Source organism: Monodelphis domestica, chromosome 6, assembly GCF_027887165.1.
Source record: "Monodelphis domestica isolate mMonDom1 chromosome 6, mMonDom1.pri, whole genome shotgun sequence".
Taxonomy (NCBI): domain Eukaryota; kingdom Metazoa; phylum Chordata; class Mammalia; order Didelphimorphia; family Didelphidae; genus Monodelphis; species Monodelphis domestica.
In genome coordinates this window covers 274,195,042-274,220,853 of record NC_077232.1, presented here as the reverse complement: position 1 = coordinate 274,220,853, position 25,812 = coordinate 274,195,042, and the positions used below count along the sequence as shown (strand labels likewise).

At 38.1% G+C, this 25,812-nt stretch overlaps 1 protein-coding gene across 4 annotated transcripts in view; it reads left to right on the top strand.

Moving 5' to 3' along the window:
- FRAS1 (Fraser extracellular matrix complex subunit 1) overlaps nt 1–25,812 on the top strand; it is a 637,413-nt gene that overhangs the window by 555,620 nt on the left and 55,981 nt on the right. For all 4 annotated transcript variants that reach the window (XM_056803248.1, XM_016423079.2, XM_007495970.3 and 1 more), the window contains 9 exons: nt 1,697–1,943; nt 4,740–5,084; nt 7,224–7,384; nt 7,797–7,944; nt 12,398–12,603; nt 15,828–15,984; nt 21,235–21,435; nt 22,496–22,683; nt 24,685–24,960. In XM_056803248.1, coding sequence (XP_056659226.1) covers nt 1,697–1,943; nt 4,740–5,084; nt 7,224–7,384; nt 7,797–7,944; nt 12,398–12,603; nt 15,828–15,984; nt 21,235–21,435; nt 22,496–22,683; nt 24,685–24,960 — 1,929 coding nt within the window. The remainder of the gene's footprint in view (nt 1–1,696; nt 1,944–4,739; nt 5,085–7,223; nt 7,385–7,796; nt 7,945–12,397; nt 12,604–15,827; nt 15,985–21,234; nt 21,436–22,495; nt 22,684–24,684; nt 24,961–25,812) is intronic.

The window sequence follows — 25,812 nt, the reverse complement described above, 5'->3', positions numbered from 1 at the left end:
TCCTGCCGTGTTAATAATTTTCTAATATCCTTTGTTCCTCCAAATGAGTTTTGTTGGGCTTTTTTGTCTGGCTTTGGTAGTTTGTTGTGGCATTAAATCTATGGACGAATTTTGGTAGTGTTGTCATTTTTATTATATTGGGGTGGCCAGGCCATGAACACTAAATATTCCTCCACATTTTTAAGTTCTTCGTTTCTTTAAAAAGCCTTTAGTAAATGTGCCTATACAGTAATTGCATATGCTTTGGGTGTTTTGACTGACTACCAGTAATTTCATATATTTTAAATAGGACTTACTCTTCTATGGATCCCTAGTTTTTATCATCACTATATAGAAATGCTATTTACTTTTGTTGATTTATGTTGTGGTGTGCGACATTACAAAAGCTACAATCTCAGTTAGTTTCTTTGCTGATTCCTTAGGAGTGGGTCCCAGGTATAAGCCCGTGGATTACATGTCATTCTGTGAATCCCTGCTAAAATCATAGATGCTGGTGAGGGAGCGACCACTGTATGGATTAGCATTCTCTTGGGTCAGTTGATAATTGCTCCCTCTTTTAGCCTGTGGATTCAGCTGTAATTACTCATGATAGGAGTTTTTTGACTTTATATGATAATTAGTTTCTCCATTAGGTTCACTGTTAGAAAATAATTCCCCAAATTTGTTCCAGTTGTGTGGTAGCTATTTTAGACTCATAGGAGAAAATTAGTTAAAGATTCAAGCCATCTTATTCACAATCATTTCTGTGAGTTGGTGGTCTATTCTTTTTTTAAAATACCAATGCTAAATCAGTCTGATATTGGGCTTGGCAAAGAAAAAAAACGAGACCTGCCCTTTAATCTGGTGCCCATATGAATAGCATTAGCTATTTCAGAGTAAGAGTGAAACTTTCTAGAAACAAAAATTTCCAGGATGATTCAACAAAGAGTAAAGTGGTAGAGTTAACTGCATATTTTTCATAAGGACTGGGAAATGCTTCTTATTTTTTTAATATCTTGAAGAACTTGCCTAATATTTTTCATGATTTAGAAATTAGTATGTATTTTCTTATTTTTTTAAACCCTTACCTTCCATCTTGGAATAAATACTATGTATTGGTTCCAAGGCAGAAGAGTGGTAAGGCTTAGGCAATGGGGGTCAAGTGACTTGCCCAGGGTCATACAGGTAGGAACTGTCTGAGACCACATTTGAACCCAGGACCTCACATCTCTGGGCCTGAATCTCAATCCACTGATCTACCTAGCTGCCCCCTCTTTTAACTCTTAAGAGTGGTAAGAGCTAGGCAATGGGGGTTAAGTAGGTTGCCCATGGTCACACAGCTAAGAATTTTCTTGGGCTAGATTTGAACTCAGGATTTTTCATCTCCAGGCCTGGCTCTCTATCCACTAAGTCATCTAACTGCCCCTTATATTTTTCACAATGAAGATTAGAAAGTCCCTATAAAGTAACTACCATTTTTCAGGTGAAGGAACTGAGGTGTGGAAATAGAAATTCATTTGTAGATGGCTTGCAAGTTGATGTCAGAGCTTGAGCTAGAACCCACTTTCTAGGTTTAATTTGGTTGTTTTTTTCAGCCAGTAGGCCTCTTTACAGGTAAATAGATACCATGAAAGAAGAGGAAGAAACAGGGAATACTTATTAATGGCAATTGTTGCAGGATTCTCATATGGATCCATTGTCACTTTCCTAATGACAGGTCCAGTTTGATGAACGAGAAGATACAAAATCCTGCACCATTGTCATTAATGATGATGACATATTCGAGAACATTGAAAGCTTTACTGTGGAGCTCAGCATGCCAGCTTATGCCTTGCTGGGAGAATTCACCCAGGCCAAGGTCATTATCAATGACACCGAGGACGAACCTACATTGCAGTTTGATAAGAAGATCTACCGTGTCAATGAGAGTGCTGGATTCCTGTTTGCACCCATCGAAAGAAAAGGTCTGTCCAAGAACAGTCTTGCGCTCATGTGGGAACTATAGGCTTAATGCTTTAGATTGGGGTAACAGAAGCTTGTTCTCATATCCGTTAGCAATGTTGCTATGTGTGGCCCTAGTCAAATTCATCTTATTAAGCCAGGTTCTCTCCTAAGCTAAAGGTCTTTCTGGGAAATTAATCCAGCTTTCAACAAGGCATATTCACTTTAGTCTAGCTATTCCCAGGATGGTCTCTTAGTGGACTCAAAGAGGACTCAAAATCTCCAGGATGAGTGAGTCAGTGTTGCCTCCCTCAGTGTCTAATAATGAGTAGTGATGTCAGGATAGAGAAGAGCAGAGCTTTCAGTGACCCACTTTCTTAGTCTTTAAAATAGCTCAGAAAATATTTATCACTTGCCTGTCCCAGCAGCATAATGATGTTTTATTTTAGGCTTTTCAGAGTCTTAAATAAAAGGACTTGGATCATTTGTTGTTGTTCAGTCATTTCAGCTATGTCTGCCTCTTTGTAACTCCATTTGGGATTTTCTTGGCAAAGGTACTGGATTGGTTTGCTTTTTTTCTTTTTCAGATCATTTTACAAATGAGGAAACTGAGGTAAATAGGTTTAAATGATTTGCCTAGAGTCTCACAGCTAATAAATATCTGAGATCATATGTGAACTCAGGAAAATGAGTCTTCTTCTTGACTCCACTACATAATCTAGTTGTGCCTAGATAATACATAGTAGAAAATAATAGAATTGGACACCAAAAAATGCCATTCTTTTCTCGGGTATTCCCTCTCAATATAGTAAAATGTATGCATAAGGCTTCTATTCTTAGAGTGTGTGTGTGTGTTCTAATAGCTCATCTGTTCATTCTTGCAGAAAAGCTATCCTGAATGAGTGCCTACCACAAATATGTCCAAACTTTCCAGCACCACAAAAGGCAAATAGAATAATCCATAGTCTATACTCTATAAGCAGTCAGACTCCTCCCCATAGATAGTTTTTGACTTGTTCTGAGAAAGGAAGTATCCTTTTATGATCCTTACCTGAACCTCCAGTACTTAGAGGTAAAAGAATAATATTCCAATATCCTGTGATCTAAAGCTCAGTCAAGAGAAAATAAGAAGAGAGGATAATTAAGATTAAACTTCTCTAGCTTATATTAAATTTACACAATAGGTTAAACTTTGAGCCCAAGAATGTAATTTCATCAATATGGAAAGACCCTCCCTCAGCACAGATTACAATCCCTCTATAATTTAGTGGATGTCTTAAAATGTTGTCCAAGGGCAAGATCCAGAAAACTTATGGTCCTGTGGCTTGTCACTGCCTACTTTTGTAGGATCCTCAAGCTAAGAGTGGTTTTTACATTTTTTAATAAAGTTTTATTGTATTTAAAAATAGGGGGTTTTTAAACTATTATTTGCTGGGGCTTACAAAAACAAACTAAAGACAAATTTGGTCTTGGGCCCAAAGTTTGCTGGCTGTTGGTTGGGGGTTCAGAGGATATAGTGATTTACCCAAAGTCACAGAGCCAATAAATGTTAAAGGCGGGCTTTGAACTTGGGTCACTCTGCCTTAAGGTTCAGCCATATATCCACAGCATCATACTACCTTTCTTGAATGAACCATTCATGGTGGAAATGAAAACAAAAATTATGGGGCTTTATGATTTTATGATGTTATAAAATAAAAACTCTTGGGAATTAAATCACCACAGGGATACCAAGTATTTTTCTTTAGATGGTTGTTAGATTCATTATTGAATCTGATGACTAGAAATTAATGTAGCAGATATTATATGCTCCATAGAGCCCTAGTGTTGCCATTTCATAAACAAGGCAGGTTCATTGATTCTTTGGGTGATAACCCCAGGCTGCATCATAGACTGATAAAGGAGAAAGAATGGAGAAAATAAGTAAAGTTGTTTCTACAAACCTGCATTTTTTTTTTGCAAGCTCTTTCCTTTATGGGAGTTTAACTGCAGCAGCAGATTCATAAAACCTCTGAACTGATTACTTTCTCCAAGAGACAAGTACTTTGCCTCTTTTTTAAGCAGTGAATTTGTCCCTTATCTCTATAAGCACGGTGCTTTTAGATGGAAAGTGGGGAGGGATTTGTGAATTAACAGAGCACTTAATAGGAAATCCATCTTTGGCAGTTAGGCAAAATGGTTAGGATATACTAAAGTGGTTTATGGTCCAGTTATTTGACTTAAAAGTATCTATAGATGGGGCAGCTAGGTAGCTCAGTGGATAGAATGCCAAACCTAGAGACAGGAGGCCCTGGGTTTAAATCTGGTCTCGGACATTTCCTAACTGTGTGACCCTGAGCAAGTCACTTAACACCCATTGCCTAGCCCTTTCCATTCAGCCTTGGATCTGATACTTCATGTCTATTCTAAGACAGAAGGCAAGGGTTTAAAAAAAAAATCAAAGTAGTTGGCACTTATATTGGGGTAGCTAGGTGGTTTAGGGGATTGAGAGCCAGACCTAGCGACAGGAGACCTGAAATTAAATCTGGCCTCAGACACTTCCCAGCTGTGTGACCCTGGGCAAGTCACTTAACCCCCTTTGCCTAGCCCTTACCACTCTTCTGCCTTAGAACCAATGCACAGTATTGATTCTAGGATGGAAGGTAAGGGTTTAAAAAAATAAAAAAGGAGTTCTAGTTCAGGAAATTTCCTAGTAGACCTTTAGTAGAATTAGCTAAGGGAGAAAGACTTAAGGAGAGTTGTAGACTTATTATCAAAGACATAAAAATTTAAGAAATGGTCATCCTCACATTTTGGTTGCCCCATCCTTTCCATTTCAGGAGATTCCAGCAGTATGATATCTGCCATTTGCTACACCATACCTAAATCAGCTAGGGGAAGCAGTCTCTATGCTCTAGAATCAGGATCCGATTTTAAGTCAAGGGGAATGTCACCTGAAAATCGTGTGATATTTGGACCTGGCGTCACCATGTCCACCTGTGATGTCATGCTGATTGATGACAGTGAATATGAGGAAGAAGAGGAGTTTGAGATCGCCCTGGCAGGGGCTTCTGACAATGCTCGCGTTGGGAGTGTGGCTTCAGCCAAGGTGCTCATTAGTGGCCCCAATGATGCCTCCACAGTGTCCCTGGGCAGCACCACATATACTGTCAGTGAAGATGCAGGTAAATAATGCTACCTCCTCCCATCCCTTTTTGCCCCCTTTTCTAGACAGTTAAAAGTAGTCATTAGAGCAGATGGCCTTTTTTAGCTACTCCTTCTCTGGTATAAGAGAGAGGTCTTGGTAAAAATGTACATTTATTGAGATATCCAGAGGCAGTAGAAAACTTGTTCTAATCACAGATAAGTAGCATTAGATATGTGGTTTCTGATTTTGATTTCTGTCAATAATATTACCTGCCCTAGTATGTATAGTTTTAGAATCAAGTCAGTCATTCATTTTATGGTAGCTAATTTTGGTAAAGAAGATCCTAATTTTCCCCTAAAATTTCATTTCAAAACTGGAGGTCCATTTCAAGGAAATAAGCACCGATGTACTGAATTGGAAAAACTCTAGTGAAGAAGGGACTTTGAAATGATGGGCCCCAACCAGCCAACTCTATTGAGGCTTTATAGGACAATATTTTACAACAACATTCCTGGTAGGATTTTTAGGTTCCTTCTAGTAGTTCACTTCTCCTTTGTCAAAACTGAGGATTTGGTGTCTGAAGAACTGGTTCCTTATTCCATGTCTTCCACCTACTGCTTCTGTGACCTTGTGATGGAATTTGGACTTTTGTCAACTCATTTTCCTTATCTATTACAAAACAGGCTAACATATATCTAGTGTTTTTTGGTTTGCAAAGTGATTTACATATATTATCTCAATTTATCCTCATAACCCCAAAGGGAGGTATTCTTGCTATCCCCATTTGACAGATGAAAAATTGAGGCTGAGAGAGATTAAGTACAGTTCCATACAGCTAGTATGGATCTGAGTATGAAGAATTCAAACCTAGGTCTTCCTGACACCAAGATTATTGCTCTCTCCATTACACAAGACTATGAAATAAAGGAATTGGATCTTCTGAAGTCCTTTTTGGTAGCACTTCTTATAAATTTAACATCTGCTTTCATTCAGCTTACTACCCTACTTCTCAGGGCTGAGAGAATTTGGAAGGAGCCATTTAGATAACATGGGAGAATCAGAATAACCTTTTAGGGACATTTACATATGTGCATTCAGCCTTAAACCTCATGCAGAGTGCCCTGGCTGCATTCCCAGGAATTGACTTTTTCTTGTTCATCCCATAGGCCTAAGTTCTTTCTGTCTAAGTTCCTTCCCCCTCTAATTCTTTCTCCCCACTTCCTTATCAATAAATGAGTTTCCAATGCAGTGGGACTGAGCTGAATACTGAGCTTTTATTCTTTCCCTGTGAAATCCTCTCATGACACCAGCTTCATCTTGAAATTCAATTTCTTTTCTTCATGGGCCTTGCCCTAGCTTTGAGATCTTCTCAACTCCAGTTCCATGTGGCTATTCTTGGGTGTGAGTTTTTTGGTACTCCTTTCTTTAAAAGGAGGGATACTTCCAGGACTGTGTTGGTAAATATTTAACAACTGCCTCTCCAGGAAAGAGTTTAATACTCATTATTAGTATTATTAACATTTTCTCCATCACTTTCCTGAATCTAGGCAGTAAAACCCCTGATTTGTATCATTTGCCTTATTTACATCTCAGAATTGAGGCAAATGCATATTGTGTAGGGAATTTTTTTATTGTTTATTGTAAAAAAATTTTAATCTCTTACCTTCCATTTTAGAATCAATACAAATACAAAGACAGTAATGTCTTTGATTCATATAGTCCCCAAGCCCCAGACTTGAAAATATGTCACAGTTGAACTCAATATTTCATATTCTTCTTCTGCTGATGTTCTATAGTTGTTCTCTTTTTTAAAACCCATACTTACCACCTTGGAATCAATACTATATATTGGTTCTGAGACAGAAGAGTGATAAGGGCTAAGCAATGGGAGTCAAGTGACTTGTCCACGGTCAGATACTTCCTTGTCTGAGGTCATATTTGAACCCAGGACTTCCCATCTCTAGGTTTGGCTCTCTATCCACTGAGCTACCTAGCTGTCCCTTGTTTATGAAAAATTTAACAATAGGTCCTGAACAACCAGTTTGAACTGGCTCCAACACAACCCTGGTTACCTCCCTATACCACATGGGAACACGTTTCTGGTCACCTTCATTATAAAGAAGGCTATTTCATAATGCAATGTCCATTCCAAAAATCTCTGCTGCTTTCATCATAGGCACAGTGGAGATCCCTGTCATCCGGCATGGTACAGATCTTTCTACTTTTACATCAGTGTGGTGTGCAACTCGTCCTTCTGACCCACCCTCTGCTACTCCAGGAGTGGACTATATCCCTAGTTCTAAAAAGGTGGAATTTCGGCCTGGGGACACTGAACAGGTGAGGACCATGAAAATCAGGCCAGATGATTGGGGAAAACCCAATAAAGTAGACACTTGAAATAATATAAATTTGTTAATGGATTGGTTAATCTTTGCCCTCTCATTTGGCCATAATGATATTCTGCAGTCCTTGCAGTCCATTCTTTTTTCAGAAACAAAAGCTTCAAAGAGGGAGACTCCACAGCAGTCCTGTAATATGTTTGTGTCTCAGAGGCAGTACTCCCCTTTTAGGGATAGCCCCTGGTCTATCTATGGTGTCTTGAAAACAGAAAAGCATATTAAAGAAAAGTGCCTTTTCAGAGTTGAAGACAAAGAGCACCTACAGATCAACTCTTATCACCTAGACTTTGGTCTACCCAACACAAGTGCATTCCAGGTCTTTGGTAACCCTTGTTTTTATTTCCTTCTAGCACTGCACATTGGTCATCTTGGACGATACTCAGTATCCTGCAATAGAGGGATTGGAAACATTTGTGGTTTTCTTGAGCTCAGCACAAGGGGCAGAGATGACTAAACCTTTCCAAGCCATCATTGCCATCAATGACACATTTCAGGATGGTAAGATAAAAAGGCTGAATCTGACAGTATGTCCATACTTCCTTCCAAGAGAATGAATAAGATGGAAAAAGTTTGACTTCAAAAACCCTTTTAAAAACCCTTTGTAATTGTGTTTAAAAATCCATGACCATGGAGGCAATGGTGTGGCTCAGTGGATTGAGAGCCAGGCCTAGAGATGGGTCCAAATCTGGCCTCAGACACTTCCTAGCTGTGTGACCCTGGACAAGTCACTGAACCTCAGTTACCTAGTCCTTACCACTCTTCTGCCTTGGAACCAATACACAGAATTGATTCCAAGATGGAAGGTAAGGGTTTAAAAAAAAATCCATGACCACAATATTTTTGTGGAGTTACAGCTGTGGCAAAAGGTCTTGCTTTCCTAGGACTGAAGATTAGAAGTGGAGGGAGATGAAAACTGTATTGTTCTTTTCATTTCACAGAGGAATTACATGTTTGTCCTTTTGCATTAAGGGAAGATTCATCTTCCTCTCTTTTTTATCTTCTTTCTTTCCTTTGGTTTTCATTACTTAGCATATTAGTAGTTTATCTAGTTCCTGTTATACCTGTTTATGTTTATATTTATAAAGAATTGAGCAGCAATTATTATATACATAGAATAGAAGGATCCATTGAAAGAAGCTGTAGAATATCTTTCTCTGAAGGCCTCTAAAAACTTATCAATTCATTTTTGTTGTGAAGTTGGTTCCATTTTTCCTGAAGCTTGGGACACAAACCAAATTCAGTTCAGTACCTCAATAAAAACATGTAGCATGTACCTACCACAAGCCTTGGGCTTGGAATTGGGAAGTTCTAAATTCAAAGCCAGCCTCAGAAAATAGCTGTGTGACCATAGTCAAATCACTTAATCCCATTTGGTTTAGTTTCCTCATCTGTCAAATAAGCTAGAGAAGAATATCCAGTATCTTTGCCAAGAAAACCTCAAATGGAGTCATGAAGACTTGGACTTGACTGAAATGACTGAACAACAATAAAAATAGTCATTGACCTCATTATGGTGATCACACACACACACACACACACACACACACACACACACACACACACACACACACACATATGTATTCTCCTGGTGTTTAATATATGGGAAATGGTCTTATTGTTTATTGCTATTCCATTGTGTATTGATATTGGCATTTCAGGGAATCATAGTTTTGGAAGACCCAAATTTTAAACCACTCAAAGTTAGAAGCCATATCTTGATTTATCCTGGGATTCATCCTCGGCACCTAGTATACATGGTACTTTGTGCATGGTACATGCTGCATGTTTTTATTGAGGTACTGAACTGAATTTGGTTTGTGTCCCAAGCTTCAGGAAAAATGGTACCAACTTCTCAACAAAAATGAATTTATAAGTTTTTAGAGGCCTTCAGAGAAAGATATTCTACAGCTTCTTTCAATGGATCCTTGTATTCTATGATAATAATTGCTGCTCTTTTAGCTAACCGAAATCTAAATTTTAAATCTAAATCTAAAATCGCAATCAAAAACGGTCCCTTATGCCCCATTTTCTATCCAACTCTTACTAGAGGTAGATATCCTTTCATCGTCATCATGAATGTTATTGTCATCATCATCTTTCTTACATATGCACACATATAAGCATAAAATACACATGTTCAAGCACACACCACATACCCATGTGTACTATGTATATGCACATATAGACACAAACACATTAGTACATATATAACACATACACCGCAGGTAATATTTACAAGCATGAAAACTTGTCTATGCATATCTAGTAATGTATACAGACATACTCTTGTATATGTGTGTGTGTTTGCATGTCTATTTTTTATGTATATATATTTAAGTCTAGACCCATGATTTCACTGGCATTATAGTCTTAGTGAGGACATTCCCTTTACCAATGCCCACTTTGGCACCTCTTCTGCAAACCATAATCTTAGAGAATTGCCAGAGCATTGAAGCCTAAGTGACTTAGCCGGACTCACACAGCCAGTATATGCTAGAGATAGGACTTGAACCTTTTCTAGAACCAGAGTCCTTTTCACTCCAAGTATGACTCATTAGCTGCTCTACCATACGGCCCCCTTCTTCCTGAATATGAGTTTTAATATACGTAAAAGATCACTAGAGTCATCTCCATATGAAATAACCTTATTTCCTTTCCATCTTCACCCAAAGATCTTATTTCAAACATTTAATCATATTCATGGCTCTCCTTGGACTTTCTCCAACTCTCTTTAGCTTTAGAGGCCAGAACTGGAAAGAACTACACCATAATGATAGTGATAATGACAGCTAACATTTATATAGCATTTGAAAGTTCACAAAACCCTTTTCAAATATCTCATCTGGTCTTTCAATGACCCTGGAAGGGAGATACTATTATTGATTTTATTTTACAGGTGCGAAAACTGAGGCTGAGATTGAAATGACTTGTCCAGGGTCACACAACTAGTAAGTGTCTAAGGCAGGATTTGACCTCATGTTCCCTGGACTTTAAGTCCAGGACTCTATCCACTATGGCATCTAGTTGCCTATAGTACCCTAGTTTTGATATGACTGATATTTAGTGATATAATAATCTCATCATTCAGACATATCATCATATTCCTATTTATGCAACCATATGGTCTGCCCACTACTTTTTCCCAAAGCCTGAAGGAATTTTGGAAGTGTCCTTTCAAATCTCTCTTCAAATCTCACCTAACAAAATCTTGCATATATCAGTATTACCTTGAGCATTTGAATTGATGTTGACTTAGAATGTTATTAAGAAGATCAATAAATCATTGATTGAATGAGCCCCTACTATGTACAAGACACTGTCTCAGTTCTTTAGTGGATAGCAGGAAACTTAAGGACAAGTCCTGCCATCTGTTTGGTTCATTGATTAAACGGAATCAACATTATTCCTTTCCTTTGCCCTTGTCTCTGACTTAATACTAGCCAGCATAGCCCCACCACAACCAAGATCCTAGGTAAATTGTTGTGAACAAGCCTCTCTCTATGAGAGCTTGGGTAATTGCCCCCAGGTACTGTTGCCATTTTTTTTTCATTTCTTTCAAGTTAGAGGTGAGTGTCATTACCACAAACCTTTCATATTCTGTACTATTTCTGTATATATCATAACCTTAATTTGTTGACCTTTGGGTACTAACAATAATAATCAAACTTTTTTTTAGGTCACAGTATTCTTTAAAGAAGAGTCTTCTTGAATTTTTTAAGAGTAAATTTTATCTGTTAGCTTTAACTCTGATACTGAATACATACTTTTTACTAATGTCAAAAGTCATGGGTACCAGACATATTTTGAGTCAATAAAAGTGTTCCCAATGCTTATAAGTACCACAAGACTAGATGGTGCTTGGAAGTTTCTTGTCACCCCACATTTCTAGATTTGCAGACTCTATTTGTTGAAAGAGCATGTTAATGTTTGGCATGGCAATCCCTATAGTGTCTACCCAGTCCCTTCATTGTGCTGATCCATCAAAGTGCTCTCTAACTTAGAGATTAGCCAGTAGTCAACAGCATGTCAATTGTCATCAATACTGATGGTTGGTTATATATGATGTGTAGTCCATGGGGAAATGGCAATGGAGTCAGAATCTTGGTTCAAATCCCAGCTCTGGTTCTCCTCCTAACCTTAGGTAAGTAACGTCCATTCTCCAGGCCCCAATTTGCTCAATTCTTAAAATCAAAATCTTCTATTTGATGCCATCTTAAGCCTTGTCAGCTCCAAATCTATGATCTTGGAATCCATAGAACTTTGTATTAGGGATTATTAGGGAGAAAAGAAAAAAAAAGATACAGTTCCAGATGTCAAGGAACAGATATGAGAATATGGTCATGGAAATACTGAAAACATATGGACAAAGGTTTTTGTAGGCAACTAGGCAGCAGGGTGGTTAGAACACTTCATCTAGTCAGGAAGAATTGAGGTCAAATTTTGCTCTGGGTATTTGCCTGCTATGATCTTCAATATCATTTAACCTTTTGTCAGCCTCAGTTTCTTTATCTGTAAAATTACAATAGTCACCTCCCATAATTTTTGAGGATAAATTGAGATCATGTTTGTAAAGCACTTTGCAAATTAATATGAACTGTTAGTATTGATAAGAGATATACATCATTTTTCCTTAAAATGTATGCTAGAATCCAAGCCATCCAGTGACAATAGCTCATTTCCCCTAAAAGTCCCATATTCTTAAGGAACTACATGCACTTCTTGGCTCATTTTATTCCAGAGTAAGATGCTCTTCATTTTAAGAACAGAAACTGTGCCTTGAGGGCCAGCTGTGCTGTGTCCCATATTGCTTCTGCAGGTTTTCATTGCTGCTGTCCCACTGTGCAACTGATGAGTTCTTTCTTCATTCAATGGTTCTATAGCTTGGTACTGTGGCCACAGAGAAACTCCTGGGATGCTAATGAGGATGTTGTTCTTCCTTCCATCCTTCCAGTGCCCAGCATGCAGTTTGCGAAGGATTTGTACCTTGTGAAGGAAAAAGATGGCATCCTACACATTCCCATCATTCGAAGTGGGGACCTGAGCTATGAGTCCTCAGTGAGGTGCTATAGCCAAAGCCAGACAGCCCAAGTCATGGAGGACTTTGAGGAGAGAAGGAATTCCGATGATTCACGTATCACCTTTCTAAAGGGGGAGAAGGTGAGTGAACTACAGAAAGCACATGAGGTACAACTCCTTTCAGCTTTGGAAAAATCTGCGAACTTTGGCAAATTCTCAACATTTCAGGAACTTATTGTTAATACTCATAATGTAAGGCAAATGATTGTCACTGTGGATAGAGCACTGGAATTTGAGTTCAGGAGACCACAGTTCAAATCCAGAATATCAACAGTGCTGTAGACAAGTCAAGAAGAATGAGACTTCTGGGCAAATCACTTAACCCCCATTGCCTAGCTCTTAACTCTTCTGCCTTGGAACCAATATATAGTATTGATTCTAAGATGGAAGATAAGAGTTTTAAAAAGGAACAAGATTGAAGCTTGAGAAAAATTCATTCTGATATCTGGCAATTAAGAGGCCATTGGTAACTTTGGAGAAGCAGTTTCAGTTGAGTGATGAGGTCGTAAACCAGATTGCAGAGGATTTAGAAAAATGTGAGAGGAAAGTCTCTGATTGTAGCCAGCTTTTTCAAGTTTAACTGACTAGGGATGTGGGATAATAGCTGTATGGGGATGGCAAAATCTACTGAGAGTTTTTAAAGATAGGAATGACTTAGACTTGTTTGTACCAAGCAGAAAAGATGCCTTTTTATCCAATAGATAAGATGTTTTGGGTAGTAGGAATGATAGTTGAGGAAATCTTCTGAAAGAAGATGGAAAGGGATGGGATCAAGGGATTGTTGAGGCTTTGGCCTTCTTCAAAGATTAATATGAAGGATGAGATAAGAGGTGCTTTCAGAGAAAAATGGCCTCAATATTTTGCCTTGTCTAAGGCAAGGCCCTCCACTGAGAAAGGGGAAGTGAAGGTACCATTGGAGGCACAAAAAAAGAGAAAAGAATCTGTTTTGTAAATATGATGAGTGAGAAATAATTAGGGGGATATCAGAGGATTGTCTTCCTATAGTGGCACTCAGTTGATATTAAGTAGCATAATTTGTAGTGGATGCTTTATGAGTTTCTCCAGCTTCATTCAGGAGTGTAATGAGTAGGAACAATGGAAACAGAGTATTCCAGGGCTGAAGTTTGGAAAGGTGTGATTGATGAAAGAATAGGAGAACAAGGAATTTGAGCACAGAGGAGAATATAGAATTAAAGTGGTCAAAATTAAGAAGAAAAGAGATAATGGCCTTTAAGAATACTGAGAGCTGAAGATGGCAGTGAAGGAAGAACAAGTTTAAAACTAATAAGAAAAAGAGAGAGATGGAAAAATAAGAGATTATCATCAGAGAAAAGAATTTCAGAGTTTATGAACATAAAAGAGAAATACTTGAGAGGAATGACAAGATTGAAAATATGACCTTCCCTCTGTGGAGCTAAGATGTGGTGGATAGATTAGACAAGGGCCTGGGGAGTGAGGATATATGAAGTAGCATCAAAACTACCCATCTACATGCCTCCACCATTGTCCAAGTCAACCCAGGCCAAAGGTAGAGGAGCCATTTTGGACCATTCCGAACCACTGAGAACTGTTGATTGGGATTTATGGGTACTCTTTCTTTGGTATTGCCTCCCTCATTTGAATAAGAGTTTCCACATAGCAGGGACTATTTTACTTTTCTGTTAGTATACCAAGTGCTTAGCACAGTGCTTTACAAATAGGTATTAAGTACTTAAAGACTCATTCATTTTACCTGTTAAAGTCTTCAGGATTAAATGTTTCATAACCACCTATCTTCTAAAAAGCACCTTGAGGCAGCTTGAGTGTTGGGCCTGGAGTCAGGAAGTCCTGAGTTCAAATCCAATCTTAGATACTTATTTGCTAACTCAACTATAGAATGGATTTAATAATAGTACCTATCTCTCAGTAGGTGCTTAATATGTGTTTCCTTCTTTCCTTCTTTGTTCTTTATAAATTAGAGCTAAAAATGAAAAAAAATAATCTTCACATTTTTTATATATATATATATATATATATATATATATATATATATATGCTTAATGTGTGTGCCAGGCACTGTTCTAAATACTTTACAATTCTTACTTAACCTCACAGCAACCCTAAGAATTAGGTATTATTACCTATTTTATAGATGAGGAAACTGAGGCAGAAAACCATGAAATAATTTGTTCAGGGTCACACAGTTATTAAGTGTCTAAGGCCAGATAAGATTTCCAAATCTTCCTGACTCCAGGCCTGGCACTCTGTCCACTCTTCTAGTCAGGATCAGATGCTTTCTACCTGCATGATTTTGTGGCAGTTCACTCAACCTCTATGACCCTTAGTTTCTCATGTAGAAAAGGAGTTGGATTATGGAGAGCAATTTGGAATTATGATCAAAGGACTCTAAAACTGTGCATAACATTTGATCTATCAATACCAGTACTAGGACTATATCCCAAAGAGATAAAAAAAAAATTGGGGAGAGGATTTATTTGTGCAAAATATTTATTGCAACCCTTTTTGTGTTAACAAAGAATTTGGAAATTGAGAAAGTGTCCATCAATTAGGGAATGGATGAACAAGTTATGGTTTATGATAGTGATATAATATTTTGCTAAGCAGGATGATTTCAGAAAACTCTAGAAACACTTACATGAACTGATGCAAAGTAAAAGTAGCTGAACCAGAAGAAGATTGTACACAATGACAGCAGGGCCCGTTCTCAGCAATGCAGTGATCCAAGACAGTGCCAGAGACTTAAGATGAAAAATGTCATCTTCCCTCTGAAAAAGAACTAATGGAATCTGAATGCAGACTGAAACGTACTATGTTTCATTTCATTTCTTTCTTCTACTCCTTCTTTCTCCTCTTCTCATTTGATTAGAAATCAAATTTACATGATTGTGCATGTGAAATCTATATTAGATTCCCTATTTCTTGGGGCAGGGAAGGTGAGGAGATGGGTCAGGAGAAGGGAGAGAATTTGGAACTCAATATTTTAAAAAATGAACATTAAAAAATAATATATGTAATAAGAAAAGATTATTTTTTTAAAAAAGAAAAGAAAATGAGGAGCTGGAATGAGAAGGCCCTCTGGCCCCTTCCTACTCTAATACCTCTCGGAATTTGAACAGGAAAGATCCCAGCATTGAATTTGTGAATAATAAATATTCCAATGAATATTCATATATTTTCTTCTATAACTGGATACAGTTTACTCTCATTGATGCATTTCAGGTATCTACATAATAGAATGACCTTCAAAAGGCCACCAGGTGGTCATTGGCTCTCTTTTCATATCTGAATCCATGTGATTAATGTAGGTGAAGAACTGCACCATCTATATCAATGATGACTCCATTTTCGAACCAGAGGAACAGTTCTGGGTCTACCTTGCCAATCCTCTTGGAAACCACTGGAGTGGAGCAAGAATTGGGAAGAGCAACATGGCCACCATCACCATATCCAATGATGAAGATGGTAAGATGAAAAGATGTTTTAGTAATTGCTACATTGTGCAAAAATATAATGCTTTATATAATTTACATACACATAATTTTATATAATTAAGAATTATAAGTATTTTGGAATCAGAAGGTGCTTTTAAAAATACATAATAACAATACATTTATATAACTTTCTTGAAGCTTGTTCTAGGTTACTACAAAGAACTCTAAGAACTTTGTAGTTATTGCCCAGTTAGTCTTTACTATGTTCCTGACAACCACTGAGTGCCATTATAGCATATTTAAGCCCTGAAAAGCTAGACCACAGAGAGTAAGATGGACATATTCCAGTCACATAGAAATTCAGTCATTTTGCTGAAAATAGAACTCATCTAACCAGGATGAGTTCCCTTTGCTTCAAAAGACTATACCAGGGACAGCTAGGTGGCTCAGTAGAAAAAAGAAAAAAACATGGCCTGGAGACAGGAAGTCCTGGGTTCAAATGTGACCTCAGATACTTCCTAGCTTGGGAACTCTGGGCAAGTCACTTAACCCCCATTGCCTTGCCCTTACCATTCTTCTGCCTTGGAACTGAAAACTTAATTTTGATTCTAAGATGGAAGGGAAGGGTTTAAACAAAAATAAAAAATACTGTACCACTTTCCTAGAAAAGGTCTTTGGAAATTTATCAGCTTTCCTCTCTCAAATTGGTTCATCTGATGACCTAAAAATAAAATGCTTAAGAAAGCTATTACTGCAATGACTCAGGGAGGCTTGTTTGGGGCATTAATACCATTTGATACCTTTAGTACTGGGGGGAGGGAACAGTGAGTGAATAGGCACTCATAAATGATGAGGAAAGATTTAGATTTAGGAGTGAATGAGGAAAAAATAGTTTTGGGGGTTCAAAGGGCAGTTTAAGCATGAACAAATATTTATTAAATGATTACTGTGGGAAAGGCACTAAGCTAAACACTGAGAAAGATACAGTGATGAATGGATGCCTTTCAAAGGGCTTATATCTAGTAGGGGAGATCCATGTTTTAATCCTCATCCTAACCCTTTCCCTTCCTAAAGGCAAGATAATGTTAGAATTTAAGGGAGAAGGATAAAAAGAGTCAGACCTGGAGACAAGAGGTCCTGAGTTCAAATCTAGCCTCAGATACTTCCTGATCTGGATGACTCCGGGCAAGTCACTTAACCCCAAATGCCTAGGCCCTTCCACTATTCTGCCTTGGAAACAATACTTGGTACTAATTCTAAGACAAGAAGGGAAGGGTTAAAAAAATGATTTATTTATTTTTCTTAAATTCTTCCCTTCAGTCTTAGAAATGCATACTGTATACTGTTCCAAGACAGAAAAAGTGGAAGTAGCTAGGCAATGGGGGTTAACTGACTTCTTTCACTCCTCCCTCATAGTTCTCTGATGGCATTCTTTCATACTCGAGCCATAAGATCCAGCCAGTGGTAATAAAGAGAGGTTTTTATTTCACCCATGGTCCTACATAATTTTAAGCATAACTAATCTTTAGTTTTATTCATTCATTCAACAAACATTAAGTGCTTCCTGTATGCTGTGCACTTTGTGAGGGCTAGGGGCAGATACAAAGATACAGTCCAACATGATCCCAGTTATCAAAAAGCTTATAAGCTGCTAAGACATAGACACACATTCAGAGCAAAATAAATAAGTGGATAAGGAGCCATAAAGTTCTGTGAGATAAAATGAGAGAGAATTAACTTTCCACCTATGGGAAGGATTCTTAATCTTTTGTTTTATGTCAAAAACCCATGTGGTAGCATGCCTAGGGACCCCTTCTCAGAATATTATTTTAAATATAAAAAATACATGGGAAACCAATTATATTTAAATACAATTATCAAAAGTTTTTAAAGAAATAGGGCCACATCTGAAAGGGCCTTGAAGTATTGGTAGCTAACAATGGGCTGAGATAGAGACAGAGGGGTGGCATTCTAAGAGTAAGGAATAGCATGAACAGAGTTTTTGAGGTGGAAAAAAAATTAACCCTTACCTTTCATCTTAGAATCAATTCTATGTATTAGTTCTAAAGCAGAAAAGCAGTAAAGGTGAGGCAGTAGGGATCAAGTTACTTGCCCAGGGTCACACAACTAGGAAGTGTCTGAGGCCAGATTTGTAAGGTAATTTGTAATCGTAAGAAGTATTTGGGAGGTAGTGATTGATCCATTTTTTCTAGAATGTAGAATATGTAAAGAAGAGTAGTGGTATGAGACAGAATTAGAAAGATAGGTTAGACTCAAGTTGTTGGAGGACCTCAAATCCCAGATTAAGATATATATTTTTAAAAAACCTTTACCTTCTCTCTTAGAATCAACATTGTATATTGGTTTTAAGGCAGAAGAGGAGAATGGGCCAGGCAATTGGGGTTGAGTGACTTGCTCAGAGTCACACAGCTAGGAAGTGTCTGAGGCCAGATTTGGACACAGATGGAAGCATCTCTAGACCTGGCTCTCAAACCACTGAACCACCCAGCTGCCCCCCAGGTTGAGGTCTTTTGGGCAAATCTCAATCATCTCTTTGCCCAAATCTTATTTTGTTTTTCTTTAAAAAAAAAAAAGGAGTGATCTTTGGACTGCAAAAGATAGAACAAAATGGCCTATTAGTGCCTAAGATAATTAGGGAGATAGTAGGAAAACACCAGACTGACCAGAATGAGTTCAGGTTACTCAGCCCAAATGAACTACATCTTAGGATTTTGAGGGAACTGGCCAACTGTGAGCTCTGGTGAGTGATTTTAGAAAGAGTATGGAAAAAAGGAAAGATATCACAAGGTTGAGTAATGTCCCAGTTTCCAAGAAATAAAAATAATTGCAGTCTGAAAATAAATCATTAATTTAGTTTCAACTCTTGACCCAAATCATAGATATATGATTAAAGGGATCATTTCATATCTAGATAAAGACAGAATAATGACAAAGAACCAACATGCCTTAATCAAGAACAGGTCAGATTAACTATATTTTCTTTAAAAATGAAATTGCATTTTGTTTTTAAGCCCTTACCTTCTCTCTTAGAATTAATACTGTGTAATGGTTCCAAGGCAATGGAGATTAAGTGACCTGCCCAGGGTCACATAGCAAGGAGTATCCTAAGGCCAGATTTGAACATAGGACTGCCTAGGTCTAAGCCTGGCTCTCTATCCACTGAGCAACCTAGCTGCCCCCTTTCTTTCTTTTTTCCCCTAAACTGTAATTTGAGGGCAATGCTATAGATTTCAGCAAAAATTTTGAATCTTTCATGCTATTCTTGTCATCAGGAATGGAAAGTGGGCTAGTTGATAATTCAGTTAGATAGATGAAAACAAGTTGAAGAGGCAAAGGACTTCCTCTCAGGGAAAGCAATCTATGCAATCTAATCCTCAGTCTAAGGAGGAGACAACAAGCAAACAAGCCATACAACCCATATACAAGAGAAATAGGAAATAATTAACAAAAGAAAGGCAGTAGAATTAAGAGGGGTTGGGAAAGTCTTCCTAGAGTAGATGGGATTTTAATTGGGACTTAAAGGAAGCCAGCAAAAACAGTAGGGCTCATCTTTGAGAGAGAGAGACAGAGAGAGAGAGAGAGAGAGAGAGAGAGAGAGAGAGAGAGAGAGAGAGAGAGAGAGAGAGAGAGAGAGAGAGCATGAGCATGAGCATTCTGGGTATGGGGGACAGTCAGAGAAAAAAACCCAGAGCTGAGAGAGGGCGTGTCTTGTTTGTTGAGTGAATAACCAAGAAACTGGTGTCATTGAGTCAAAATAGTACTTGGCAGAGAGAGTAAGAAGACTAGAATGAGAGGAGGAACCTAGATGATAAAGGTCTCAAAACTTGAAAAAGAGGATTTGTATGATCCCGGAGGTGATAGAAACCCACTGAATGAGGTAGGGTATATGTGACATGGTTGAACCTGCACTTTAGGAATTCACTTTAGTGGCTAAATGCAGGAAGCATTGGAGTAGGCAGAAACCTAAGTTAGACAGACCCGCTTGCAAACTCTTTCAATTGTCCAGCACCCTCATTTTATAGATGAGGAAACTGGGAAATTAAATGATTTGTCTGACATCACAAAGAGTAAGTGCCAGAGTCATAATTTGAACTATGGATCTCAAAACTCAAAATCGCGCATTCTTTCCAAGTCTCTATTAGAATGCTCTACAGGCACAGTTCTTAAATTGTGTGCTAAAGCTACTGCAAATTCACAGAGGCACCATGATGTATTGGAAATTTTTGAAGGAAACAATGATTTGAATGATTAGGCATTTCTTTTGACCAAGGGGCACTTGGTAAAAAAATATTGAGAAATTAAGAGCACTATGAACTGAGAAATTTTGCAAACCTCTGCCCTAGTAATTTGCATTTGACCCTATTCTGTTTAACATTTTTATCAGTAGCGCATAATGTATGCTCATCATATTTGTAGAATGGCATAAACCTGGAAAGAATTGCTAATGCACTGAATGACAGTATCGGTATCCAAAAAAGGTCTTGGCAGGCAAGAGTGTTGGCTGAATCTAATAAGAGGAAATTTAATAGGGATGAATTTGTCTCACATTGGAGTTCAAAAAATCAGCTTCACAAGGGCAAGATGAGGGGATCATGGCTACAGAATATTTCATCAGAAAGAGATTTGGGAGGTTTAATAGATTGTGAATCAATGTATTATATGCCAATCAAAAAAAAGCTAATTAAATGGCCAACACTAGGGAAGTAGCAATCCTCCTATGCTTTGTCCCATTCAGACTGCACCTATAGTATTGTTTTCAATCTTAGGAATACTCCATATTCCAGAAAATTCATTGAAAAGCTGGAGGCTTAAAAAAAAGCTAGAAAAGCATATGAAAGAGGATAACCAGGATGTTGAGGGCCTTAAATTCATACCACCTGAGGAATGATTGAAATAACTAGAAACACCTAGACGGGGCAAAAGAAAGCATAGGGATAACCCTATATATGATAGTTGTTATGAAATATTTGAAGGGCTCTCATGTGGAAAAGAGACTGTTTCTCTTTGGTGTCATAGAATAGATGGGATTAGTTCATGCGGTCTCACATGTTGGGGAAAACTTCATATTAGAACTTTCTCAAAGTAGAGTGGGCTTCCACGGGAGGTAAAGGGTCCTATCTTACTAAAGGTCTTCAAGAAAAGACTGACATGTTGGCAGAGATGGAGATGGGAAAATCGTGTTTGGGGTGATATGAACTCAATGATCTTCCAGCTCTGAAATTCTGTGATTTTATTCTTTTTCCCAACCTTGTTTCCTTAGCCCCAACTATTGAATTTGAAGAGGCTGCATACCAGGTCCGGGAGCCTGCTGGGCCAGATGCTCTTGCAATTCTGAACATCAAAGTGATCCGGAGAGGAGACCAGAGTAGGACCTCCAGGGTCCGCTGCAGTACTCGAGATGGTTCTGCCCAGTCGGGTGTTGATTATTACCCAAAGAGTCGTGTCCTGAAGTTCAGTCCTGGTAATGAAAAGGGAACCCCAGGATGTGCAATTTATTCATTGGAGAAGTGTGTGTTTAGCATTGGAAATAGGGATTAAGGAGAGGAAAGAGAGGGAGAAATAATGTGTAAGAAGCATTTGCATATGCAGAAACATTTTTAATAACAAATAAGCAAAAAATAATGAGGAAGGGGAAGAGAAGGTTTTTAGTTCTACTGCATTAGAACCAGATGGATAGATGGATGGATGAACAGATAGATAAAATTTTGGTCATGTGCACATATAATTTTACTGAACATTCGCATTTTCCATTCATTTTTTGCCCTCTGGGATTTGCAAAGAAATATAAGCTGTAACATTAAAAGCTATCACATTATAGGTTTTTCTACCCAGTATTTATCACAGAAGGCTATAATGAATAATGCAGCTGAGGGAAGGAGAATGAGTGGAGTCAAGCTAGGAATATTGATCACTCAACTGATGGTTATAACTGGCTAAATTAACTGTGTGGTTTAAAATTACTCATTAGGTTTATTTAATAAAGAGCTTGGAGCAATTCAGATTTGGTGTCAAAATTTGTATAGCATTGGAAATGGGCATCAGTAATTCAGGGAAGCTTCAAATAATCATTCCCATCAGAAAAGGGAGATTGCCCTGAGAATAGAAATACACCAGCCTAAGCGTTCATTTAGCACTGCTGTGACACCCCAACAACTTTTCCCAATTTTCCTTTTTTGGGGAGAATAAATGATGCTCTTTAGGGGATGGATGTGAGGATATGCATTCAAAAAAAGAAAAAGAATTAACTGAAGACAGGTAGCCAGGATGGAATATCAAGTCATAAATTTTTATTACATCCAACTATCATCAGAAAAGCCTCATTAATCCTCATATGGTGCTGAATAAAACATCAGCAGGTGAATGTTTCTGAGCTTCTACCATAGAGGAGTTTTATCTATCAAATTCACTCTCTTTATTTTAAGTGGCAATAAGATAATTAACAGAAGACAAGTGTATAGAAAACAGCTCTACCTAGAGCCATCTCGGGTCTTTCCATCCTTCTCTTTGCCTTCGTGGTATAGGTGTGGATCACATCCTTTTTAAAGTTGAGATCCTGTCCAATGAAGACCGAGAATGGCATGAATCCTTCTCCCTAGTCCTCGGCCCTGATGATCCAGTGGAAGCAGTCCTTGGAGATGTGACTACTGCAACAGTGACAATTCTGGACCAGGAGGCTGCAGGGAGTCTCATATTGCCAGCTCCACCCATTGTAAGTGACTTGATAGATGATGATAGAGTAAATGATAGAGTAAAAGAAATCCCAGCCCCCAGGCATGATGGGTGAGGAAGGCAGAACTTGTAAAGTGAAAGTCATCCAATTGACTGCAGAAGAGGCCAAGGGAGCCTTATTGATATTTAATTTCAGTAATGGCAAAGAGTGGAAGAATCATGGTGACATGTGAAAATGGAGGGTAAGATCAGAAGATACAGCACAGATCCAAAAATTTACAGACACTCACAGAACTTTCTGTTTGTAAAGTAAGTCACTATATTTCTAATTTAGGACTGAACATGATGAATGAAAGGTATGGAACTGGAATGAAGGAAGGGCTGTTATGGTAACATTGGAATTTACTAAAAAAGTGTAGGAATAAATCCTACTTCCCAAGTTAACTTAAATTCAACAAATTAATCAATAATCAATTGTTAAGTCTATACTCTGTTCCAGGATAGGTGCTGGGAATACAAAGGAAAAAAAGAAACAGATCCTACTCTCAGAAAACTTACATTTTATCTTCACCTCTCAGCTACCTAAGCAACTCTCTAAGTAGCAGAGAAGCTGGTATGTCCATGGAAGGACTAGGGAGTTCCTGAGATGGATGAAATCAGAATTTGGTCCAGAAAAACATTAACATTATTAGCTCCATCAGAAATAAAATAAATCATAAGAAATAACTTTTCTTGCACTCTAAAGTTCTTTATCAGAATAATATGAGCTAATGGAATGTTGTCATTGTAGTTATTTGGAGAATTGGTGTAAATTTTTTTTAATAGAGGGAGAGGTGGAGAGAGACAGACAAAGAGAGATGTGTGTGTGTGTATATATATATATATATATAAATACATACAGAGTGAGAGAGGTATATACATATATATGTAGAGAAAGGGATGTATACTTACACAGAGAGAGATGACTGACCTATAAGGCAAATTTTGTCTTTTTTTTATCACAAAGGAATAAAGCTGTGTACATGGTAGGTGCTTAACAAATGTTTGTTTCTGCTTCCTTGCAGACCCTAAAATATAACATTCAGACTCCAGTTCCCAGTTCAGGCTGTCTCCCTATGTCTAGAATGGCACTCCCTTCTCTTCCCTTCTCTTCTCTTCTCTTCTTTTCTTAAGAACCCCTAGTTTCCCTCTAGTTCATCTTAAGTGCTTTCTACTGTATAAAAGGGCAACTAGGAGGCAAGATGGATAGAATTCTGGGTCTGAAGGCTGGCAGATTCCTCTTCCCGAGTTCAAATCTGACCTCAGACACTTACTAGCTGGGTGACCTGGGCAAGCCACCTAACTGTTTGCCTCAATTTCCTCATCTGTCAAATGAGCTGAACAAGGAAATAGCAAATCATAACAGTATCTTTGCCACGAAAACCACAAATGGGGTCATGAAGGGTCAGAAACCACTGAAAAAAGACACAACATTGTATAAAACCTTTTCTGATTCCTTTTTTCCAGCTGGCAATTTCCTTGTATTTACTTTGTATGTGCTTACATGTAAAAGAATATAGTTATTTCTTATAGCTCATTTCTGATGGAGCTAATAATTGAATGAATTTTTCGTGGACTAGATTTGTGATTTCCTCCATCTAGGCAACTTCCTAGTAAGGAAAGTTCTTCCACTGAAATAGATTACCACCTTCTCATTATTTACAGTCTTAGAGGGCTTCCTGGAGAGCCAGGATGAAGTGATTTGCCTAGTCCCACAGCCAGTATATATCAGAGATGGGACTTGAATCAAGATCTTTCTAGTTCTCTGTCCCCTACATGATGATGGATACTTTAATAATTGCATCACAAATGTGAAAAAACTCCAATCTGGATACATCTCACTACATGACATTCTGTATTCTTTTCAGAGATAATTACATTCCAAAGTTATACTGATACCACAAACAACGTCCCTTTTCTGATATGGGTGGGAGGGAATGTCCAGTTCTCAGTTCTGATGCTTGAGCTCACCTGAAGCTTTGCTGCTCTCATTGTTCTGCAGGTGGTCATGCTTGCTGACTATGACCATGTGGAGGAAGTAACCAAGGAAGGTGTCAAAAAGTCTCCCTCCCCGGGGTACCCACTGGTCTGTGTCACTCCTTGTGACCCTCACTTCCCCAAGTACTCCATTATGAAGGAACGTTGCATCGAGGCGGGCATCAATCAGACCTCTGTCCGGTTTAGCTGGGAAGTAGCTACACCCACGGATGGCAATGGGGCAAGGTCTCCCTTTGAGACCATCACTGACAACACACCCTTCACCAGTGTCAACCACATGGTATGTGTGATGATGGCTGAGGTGAGATGAATATGTGTAGACCCGCTTCCATTTTACCTTTAGAATGCACCTAGATTAAATTTTTTGACACGTGTGGTATGAGGGATTAAAAGAAAATATGTGGATAGAGTTTTTTACTTACTTTTCTTAACTCAATCAATATATATATATATACTCAGTGTCTACTGTGGACCTCTCCCATTTTAGAAAATAGTGGAAATGAAAAGGAAAGATACAATAAAAGGATACAGTAAAAAGGAATATATTTTAATATATTATATCACATATATGATATGTTATATATATATGTTATATTAATATATCATGGTGGGGATGCCAGGGTCTGGCAAACAATTGAAGCATATAGCAGCAGGGATAAGCAGTAGAGAAAGCTAGATAGCACAGTGGGTAGAGTGCCAGATCTGGAGTCAGAAAGTTCTGAGTTCAAATCTGATCTCAAACACTTAACTAGTCACTTAACCTTGTTGGCCTCAATTTCTTCATTTGTAAAATGAACCAGAGAAGGAAATGGCCAAACCCTCCATTATTTTTGCCACGAAAATTCCAAATGGGGTTGCAGAGAGTCAGGCATGACTGAATAACAACAGGGATGATTTCTCTTATGTTAATGAAACAAAGACCCCTTTTTCTTAAAAAAAAAAAACACTTAGAGGGAATAGAACCAGAAATAGCTTTGAAACTATGTTGAATTTGGGTCTAGCCTCCTCCATCACAAATAAAAGGTACGTCTAGGTAAAGCAGTGTTTAAAACACCAGGCCTAGAGTCAGGAAGATCTGAGTTTAAATCTATCCTCAGATACTTACTAGCTGTGTGACCCTGGGAAAGTCACT